Raw genomic sequence first — 9,669 nt, 5'->3', positions numbered from 1 at the left:
ATAAGCACAAATTGTATATCTCTATTATAATAGTCCCAGACTTCTGTTCAGAATCTGATATTGAATCCTACATTTATGTACTAACCAAACAAAACAATGAAGCCAATCTGCCTTCTATGCTGATTGACATAGCCACAAACACAACATTTTAATTCTTTCATTTAATAAAAAATTTAATAAAATATCACAGATTATGCTAGATCACATGAGAGCAATACTAGGTTCAGATGAGTATTTCAGTTGAATCCTGTCCATGAGAATATGATGGTACTCATACAGCAGATCTCCAATGACGTATTTGAATAACAGTGGACATTTGATTCTGATTTCTTCCTCTATTTGAGTGTATGTCTTTGTTCCTTTGTTCTTACTGTGGATTTTCCAATCAATAGATACTAAAAATAAAAACGATATAATTATGAGTTATAGTTTATCATTGTAAAGTGCTAGATAATATTAATTTACATGTTTTAGTATGTCACTTTATACTTTCTGTTTAATGGATTAAAAAACATCTGAGAAATTCACTATACCTACTGTTTAATGGGTTCTTGAACAACTGAGGTATCTTCTATACTTATTGTTTAGTTAATTCAGGAACGACGGAGCAATACTATACACTTATTGTTAAATTGATAAAGGAACGAACGTAGAATCCTCTATAATAACTGTTTAATGGGTTCAGAAATAACTTAACGTTCATCCTTACTTAACGTTTAATGAATTCACGAATGACTGAGCAATCATCTTTACTTACTATTTAATGAATTCATGAACGAATGAGCAATTATCTTAACTCACTCTTTGGTGGATTTAGGAACGACCGAGCAATCCTCTTTACTTACTAATTAATGGATTTAGTAATAACTGAGCAATCCTCTATACTAAATCTTTAATGTATTCAGGAACGACCGCGCAATCCTCTATCCTTATTGTTATATGAAGCGACTGAACAATTCGCTATATCTGCCTGTAAATTTATTTTTGAACAACTGAGCAATGACCTTTACAATTCACTAACTGTTAAAAGGACTCAGGCACGACTAAGCAATTCTATTTACTAACTTTTACATTGATTTAGAAACAACTGAGCAATTCTCTTTACAATCTGTTATATTGATTTGGAAACGACTGAGCAATTCTCTTTACTGACTTTTACATTGATTTGGAAACAACTGAGCAATTCTCTTTACAGTCTTTTTACTGGAAACCACGTGCACTGAGCAATTCTATTTACGTATTTTTACATTGCTTTGGAAACGACTGGGCAATTCTCTTTACGAATGTTTACATTGCTTTGGAAACGACTGGGTAATTTTCTTTACGAACTTTTCCAGAGCAATTCTCTTTACGAATTTTTACATTGCTTTTGAAACGACTGAGCAATTCTCTTAACGAATTTTTACATTGCTTCGAAAACGACTTGTCAATTTTCATAAGAATTTTTACATTGCTTTGGAAACGACTGGGCAATTCTCTTTACAATCTATTATATTGATTTGGAAACGACTGAGCAATTCTCTTTACTGACTTTTACATTGATTTGGAAACAACTGAGCAATTCTCTTTACAGTCTTTTACTGGAAACCACTGAGCAATTCTCTTTACGTATTTTTACATTGCTTTGGAAACGACTGTGCAATTCTCTTTACAAATTTTTACATTTCTTTGGAAACGACTGGGCAATTCTCTTTTCGAATTTTTACATTGCTTTGGAAACGACTGGGCAATTCTCTTTATAAATGTTTACATTTCTTTGGAAACGACTGGGCAATTCTCTTTAGAAATTTTTATATATTGCTTTGGAAACGAATGGGCAATTCTCTTTACGAATTTTTAGTGGAAACGACTGGGCAATTTTCTTTACGAATCATTCTGGAAACGACTGAGCAATTCTCTTTACGAATTTCTCTTTACGAATTTTTACTGGAAACGACTGAGCAATTCTTGTTATTCCTACTCGGCACTCAGGAGCAGTTCAGTGATCTTTTTGCTTAGCAATCAACGAATTCCACATTTATATTACATTTACTGTGTAATAGATTTAGAAATTGTTTTTGAACATGAATAACAGCCGGTCAACTGGATTCAACTAGTGTTATCAAAATAACAATATTTGTTAATGTTTTTGATTTTTAGTTCATTTATATGTTTTGGAGTTTAATTAGTGTGATGTCAGATTAGAGGCCAGCTGAGGACCACCTCCGGGTGCGGGATTTTCTCGCTGCATTGAAGACCCATCGGTGACCTTCGGCTGTTGTCTGCTCTTTGGTCGGGTTGTTCTCTCTTTGACATATTCCCCATTGCCATTCTCAATTTTAATGTTAAGAATACTAACTGTGTAATAGATCGAGGAATGTATTGACTTTGAGAGACACGGATCGATCGACAGGATTTGCCACCATATTAACTAGTGTTGTCGAATTTCCGAAGGATAACTGTTCTGTCATGTAAAATTCTGCAAAGTCCAGAGTCATCTGGGAATGTCTGTCTAGTATTTGTATTTCAACCCTAAAAATAAACAGTAAAGTGCATATTATACATTAAGAAATTCAATCCCATCAATCGAAAGCACTTATAAAATAGATAGTTCAATTATCTTTAAATTGCATACAATAGTTTTATTCAGACGAATTTATTCGAATTTTGATTTCGGTCTAACAAAACAACTCTCTTATTCTGTGATTTAATAAATAAAATCCTCATGAATATACGGAGATGCATTTTTAAATAGTCCCTTATGGTCATACAAGTAGAAAGTAAAATAGCGAAAATTCCGAACTCCGAGGAAAATTCAAAACGGACAGTCTGTAATCTAGCATCTGTGAAATGGCAAAATCAAAGTCTCAAAAACATCAAACGAATGGAAAACAACTGCCACATTCCTGACTTGATAAGATGAAAAATGATTAGAGTACGATAAATTATTCATTATCAAATCAACACCTTTAAGAATTTTTCTACTATGGAACTGATGTAAATCCTCCTATTAAACATGTTAAATAGATATAGGAAGATGTGGTATGAGTGCCAATGAGACAACTCTCCATCCAAAGTTTGTTTTCGTTGGGATTGAAATAAAGAAATAAGATGGACAAACAGATGATACAGCAAGTCATGGCAGTCCAGAAAACTCCGAATTCAAAATCTATGGTGTATAGTTGTAGAGAAGCGAGATTGATTCAATGCAGCCCTAAGTTTAAATCTTTTGGTAAAATGTGCGACTATTTATCAACACCATATCGTAGACTTCAGGACAAAAAAGAGTTTGTCCACTTGCGGTTGTCCGATCATGTGGCTACCGTTGACAAAATCCAGCATATATATGATAAAACATGGGAAGGGTGTTAAATATCCAAATTCAAAACATTCCGTAGCGCAATCATCATTATGGATATAATAACTTAAGATACATATAACCTATAGAGGGCAGGCGGCCCGTAGCCAGGAATTTCCAAAAGGGGGGGGGGGGGGGGGGCGTTGGATACAATCATACTCAACTTTTACCATGTTTACAGTTACAATTCAAACAGAACGTCGAATTTAACAGTGCTAATTTGTTTCCAAAAGGAGGGGGCCTAGAACGAACACCCGACCCCCTGGCTACGGTTGTGGAGAATAGTTCAGCATCATAGACTGTTCCACAGCTATAGGATCATTTTAGAGTTTATATATAAGAATCCATGTAACCTATATAGCGGATAATTCAGATACATTGAATGTTCCCCAGCTATAGGATCATTAGAGTTTATATAAGAATACATGTAACCTATAGAAGATAGTTTAGATTCTTTAAATGTTCCCCAGCTATAGGATCATTGGAGTGGTTACACCGTGTAGTACGCCACTTGCGGGGTGTCGGCTATGTTTGACATGGGGTGGCAATTTTGAAGCGACGAAAAAGTAAGAAGGTAAGTTCAAGCATCAAAATTTCTTATTTCTAGAACTCTCAGTACCATATAATGTATTGCACGGAAGGAACCGCAACATAATCTATTTCCTGAAAGCAGAAGAAGTCGTTTTCAGTGCTCAGTTTTCTCAAACACCTCGCACTAGTTTTCCGTGTTGCAGATTTTGAGGCTTTATATTCAAATTTCGGTATAAAAAAACTACTTTACACAGCTACCTTCCGTATCATTTATATAGAATTGTATTCCTCTCATTGACTTATACCAAATACCAGTTTCTTAGTTAAAATTAATTGGTTTTAAAACTGTTATTCATCAAAATATAAAGTGTCGCCCGGGGTGTCAGATTTTGCGTCGCAAGGGGTATAGTACTGCAACCAGAGTTCATTTTTTAAAACTTTAATGGTCCGGAAGAACACACACCTAAATTATATATCGATGGAAAGAGGAAAACGTGTATAACAAGAAAAGTTGGGTCGTAAAAATCTAGAGTGGTCACAATTTTGTGAAATTGAGGTCAAAGGTCAGACCTAAAAATATCAACATTTCAACCACAAGGACAAAAAGGAGAAATATTCTGATATTTATTCAATAGAATGCTACAAAAACGATTCAATCATAAGCATATGGTATAAACGATGTTAAAACGACAAATTTGACTACTTATATGAAAAGCTGCCATTAAAAAATGGCGTTGATTTGGAACCTTCTGATTTTTTTCCATTTAAAACATAGCAAAAGAAGAAGTGGCCTTGAACTTTTCACATCCATTAACTTTCATATTGTGTATAGTATTTCACTATAGTATATTACAGAATTATTTTCTAAAGTATAAAACACCAGTTTATCAAATTATTTCAATATTTTTTCTATCTTTGAAAAAAACTAAATTCAAGCGCTGAAACAGTGTTTTTAATTTTGCATCTTAAAGGTTGTGTATTTTGTGAAAATTAGTATCTAGTTATAATAGATAAACACATATTGTGTATTTGCAAAGTCTAGACAGGGCAGTTATAACACAAACTATACTATAGTCACACGAGGCGAATGCGAGGTTTAAAAAAATGAGTGTAAAACAAGGTCAGTTTGGTGCATGAACATTTTTTTAGTGGGATAATCCTGGTAAAAAAGTTAACTCATTAATTTTTTAAGGGAAGGATGAAAAATTATACAATGATATGCCAATTTTCTAATGTTGTAATTCAAAATCAGTCATGGTCCTTATATAACTTTTAAAAGTGACACACAATAGCTCAAGTATTCATAAAATAGGGACATGAATCAATCTCTTAGTCATCATATGCGGATTCAGTACGCGTATTAGCATTACAAGACACTTCCCTTTTTTATAAGAACAAGTTCGGCGTAGGACAGAGTTTGTTCAAAGCAAACACAGTTTTTGAGTACAAATGCTATCTGGAGCGTAAATACCGTCATGATTCGGTCAAACTCGTCAGATATAGTCTTACCTTTGCATAGGAAACACAAAAGAAATGTGAGTACAAAGTTTCGATCAATGTTAGTGACCCATATTCCCATATGCATATGCATGATGTATCTGCACTGCCAATCCAAAATGTAATGGGGCGAATGTTGCTACAGAAACGATTGATTTTGTAATAGCCATCCATTTACGAATTTTTGTTATCTTTAGAGACAATATACGGTTCAGAAGCTCCTTTGTGTTATTTTTATCAATTAACTAACAAATGAACTTTTGAGCCTAGACTCCGTGTCGAAGACCGGACCGTTACCTATAATGGTTTACTTTTATAAATTGTGACTTGGATGGTGTGTTGTATCATTGGCACTCATACCACATCTTCCGATATCTATTAACAAGCTATGCATTTCCATAGAAATATCAAAACGAGGACATAGCTCATAAGAGCACTGGTGGCAGGATGAAGTAATTGTTCTTCTTTTAATGTATCCTTAATATTTTCAGACACACCTTGGTGTAATTCTGAAGGTCTTAACATAGACTTCAATTTTCCTGCAGCAGATATGGCATCCCCTAGATTGAGTTCAGAGCTAAACTCTTTATTTCCTATCCCTTGGCCCCACTGTGTCTGAATTGTAAGGTGTCACAATATCTAGTTACATGTAGTTCTGGAGTTTGGCAGTTTGGTAAGCATCAGCTGAGACAATATTGGGTAAAATTGATCGGTATATATAGAGGATGTGCTACACGAGAAAGGCTTTTTTTTTCATGGAAGAACAAATCACATCACTAACAATCGTTATTAATGAACTGACAGCAAGTTCAAATTCTAATTTTTCAGTAACTGTTTTACTTAATTGCACAGGTGTTGACTTCAATAAGTACTTGGTTATGCATGGATAAATGATTACTCACATTAATAAGCACAACTTAAAAGACTGTCAACACGTTTAGAGGACTCAGTTTTGCGTAGTTTTCTTGGTTTTTTTTTAAAGGTTTGTCTTTTACACAAAAACCCTGTTTTCATATCCAAACTACAAGGAAGAAACTGAGCGCGAGATCGTATAAAAGTGTCAGGTTGTGAGGATACATGTCGATCAGTTTGATCACATGTATGGATTTCTGTTGTTTCTAATCTAAAGTTCCCCAAGGGTGACTTGGGAAACGAAATGTGGTCACTTGGTCTTCTCCCGACCGGCAGTAAAACGAAGTGGGGCGTCCGTTTGGCTGTGCGGGATGTATCAAGTTCGCAGTCACGTCCGGTCAGAATGGGGACGTTAAGTCCGATGCCTCGTGTAAAGGGAGTGTCACGTTCTTTGCATGTTAAAACCCTTGCATCAACTCTTTGAGGAGTCCGAAGGTGGCCTGTTACAATGGAAAATGTCTGTCCCAATCCAATATACCATCATTTTCCAGTGGCAGTCTAAATTTTCCCGATATTGTTTTTATTGTTAACTTGTTCTCGTCCTGAACATGCATGAACTATTTGTCATTTGACGTTAAGCAACCAACAATCAATCAATCAATATAATTTAAAGACGCACCAATTTTGCCTTCTGGTGCAAGTCTCATAACATCACTGATGATTCGCCCACGGAAAGCAGAATATTAAGAGAAGTTGGTTTTAGCATCACCTTGTCACACACCAAATCTCTGCGGATCTTCAATAGTACTTTTCCCCCGACCACTTGCATGCATATTAATTGCTCTGAGGTTCAACATTGACATACAATGTATTTTCACACAATGTCAACTATAGTCATTATCCGGAAAAACCTCTTATCCGAAGGATTTGGTTAACTTTTATATAAAGTCAAAATTTTATTAAAAAAAATATAACTTATTTACAGAAAATACACGAAAGAACTACTATATATATATTCAAATCACTCAAAAATAAATTAACTTCTCCTACAAAATCTACATAATCACATCGAAACTATCAAATTGATGATGAAGGGAAAAATAAATGGTGGAGCTGATTGACGGATAGGAAATTTCCGTAATTAAAAAAGGTACAAATGATGTTTTTATTTTTGAGTTTTTGACAAAATTGTTTGGAATTTGCCCAACAAAATTTGCATGCAGTATCGCAATAATATGTTTTGTCCTCTCAAATGTCAAATACTATTTTTGAATCATATATTTTCTCGTTTTCAAAGAAAAACGCGTTAAATTTCTACCTAAAAAACAGCTAACTTTAAGTTTGAAAGTTTTACTTGGAGATGGTATTATATTTATGTCTTCATCATTCCGATTATCCTTTATGATATGTGCATAGAAAATATTTACGAAAATAGCGGGAAATTTAACCAAAAAATATATTTTTGGATTTTAAGGTAACTACCCAAAACCGTAAATTGTGGGGTACCCCCATTAAAGGGATAAAATACAAAAATGTGACCATAGAAACTTTTTACGACCCGACGGAAATTAAAATATAGATATTATTCTATCATTTAAAACAATTTGCAGCCGTGTGTTATTCCGGACCATTAAACTCGTTAACTAAGCGTCTTTTTCGATGTCAGTTGCAGTACTAGTAGTGGCTTGTCATAAAAAAAGAATACATTTTCGTATAAATCGATCTCTATCTGATACTTTTTAATTCAAACACACCTACACAAATAGGAACATAAATGTAACAGAAATTCAACCTAGAAAAACACAGGTTACATCAAATTCTTCAAATTTTATTCAGTTCCGGTTCGTTCAGAGATATGTATATAGTCAGCGTAGAGCTTCAAAGTAGATATGATATGATAGATGTGTAACAGAAAACGGATAGTTCTAGCTGGGCGATTACGAACGAAATAACTGTCTTGAATCATTTTTTCTTGTAAACCTGTTCCGTTGTATATTGTGTACAAGTCGTTGTTTTCTCATTGACAATTGTAGTATCATCGTCTTCAGGATTGCTTGAAGTTGTGTTGTCATTCGCTGAAAAAGATGCCGGTGAGTGTTTCATTGGAGAGAGTGTTCTAATTCTTTTAGGAGTAATGCATTTTGGCTGGTGGAGGCTTCGGGCATATCTTGTATTGAAGACTATTTTGTGATGTTTTGGTTTATTGAGCCATAGCCTTGACTTTTTGTTACCATGATAGTGACTGAACAGGAAAAGAAATCGTTTACATGCTTGAAAAATAAATATTTTAAGCCATTTTTTTTACTATGAATGAAATCAAAAGCACATGTTTTATAAGACCAAAAACAGGCAAAATGAAAAACCCTTATTTTGTCATGGTAAAGTAGATGTGTTTGAAATAAAATGTATCATATGAAGACTAATTTACAAGCAAATACGTATTTTTTTTTATGAAAAAGCCTCTACCCCTTGCGACGCAAAATCTGACACCCCGAACGACACTTTATATTTTGATGAATAACAGTTTTAAAACCAATTAATTTTAACTAAGAAACTGGTATTTGGTATTAGTCAATGTGAGGAATACAATTCTATATAAATGATACGGGGGATGGCTGTGTGAAGTAGTTTTTTATACCGAAATTTGCATATAAAGCCTAAAAAACTGCAACACGGAAACCTAGGGCGAGGTGTTTGAGAAAACTGAGCACTGAAAACAACTGCTTCTGCTTTCAGGAAATAGATTATGTTGCGGTTCCTTCCGTGCAATACATTATATGGTACTGAGAGTTCTAGAAATAAGAAATTTTGATGCTTGAACTTACCTTCTTACTTTTTCGTCGCTTCAAAATTGCCACCCCATGTCAAACATAGCCTACACCCCGCAAGTGGCGTTCTACACGGTGGGTTATGAACAAGGAAGTTATAGGTCGTTGTCAATTTAAAAACTTTAAATAACTTAGATAGACTTAACATGCTTAAGAAGAGGGTGCCTACAAGGTGGGTTCAGCAAATGGAAGTTTTTAACGACCTTTACTGGCTATACAGCCCTTGCACGGTCGGTCAAAGGTAGGTTCTGTAAACTTTCCACAGCTTTCCGCTAGTCGTGGCGATATATACATGTATAATGAAATACTTACACTTTAGGATGCAGAATGAGAAGGTTGACTGGATCTTTGAGGAGGTAGAAAACATCGTTGGGATCAGCTTCAACGAATCTGGACAAATTCTGGACATCAACAGATAGATGAAATAAATAACACACAACAGATACACTAAGAATCCAATAAAGACTTTTCCGTGTTATAATTGGCGATCGTTTATGACTTTTTGGCATATTTCATAGTCCTTTTTATAATAATTGATATCATTTTAAGTCGTTCTCTCGTGTTTACTATATTATCGTCCGTACTATGTGAACTTTGAACCTAATTATCATGTTTGATAACAGT

The 9,669-nt window shown here is 34.4% G+C and overlaps 1 protein-coding gene across 1 annotated transcript; it reads right to left on the bottom strand.

Moving 5' to 3' along the window:
* Positions 1-146: 146 nt before the first annotated feature.
* On the bottom strand, positions 147-9,652 carry LOC139520965 (uncharacterized). Its single transcript, XM_071314081.1, has 3 exons — positions 9,358-9,652; positions 2,339-2,511; positions 147-395 (listed from the first exon to the last, which is right to left on the bottom strand). The coding sequence occupies exons 1-3, from the start codon at positions 9,552-9,554 to the stop codon at positions 202-204; spliced, it is 564 nt and encodes a 187-aa protein (XP_071170182.1). The 5' UTR covers positions 9,555-9,652; the 3' UTR covers positions 147-201.
* Between the last annotated feature and the right edge of the window lie 17 nt (positions 9,653-9,669).

Source organism: Mytilus edulis, chromosome 4, assembly GCF_963676685.1.
Source record: "Mytilus edulis chromosome 4, xbMytEdul2.2, whole genome shotgun sequence".
NCBI lineage: Eukaryota > Metazoa > Mollusca > Bivalvia > Mytilida > Mytilidae > Mytilus > Mytilus edulis.
This window is presented reverse-complemented; position numbering and strand designations above follow the sequence as displayed.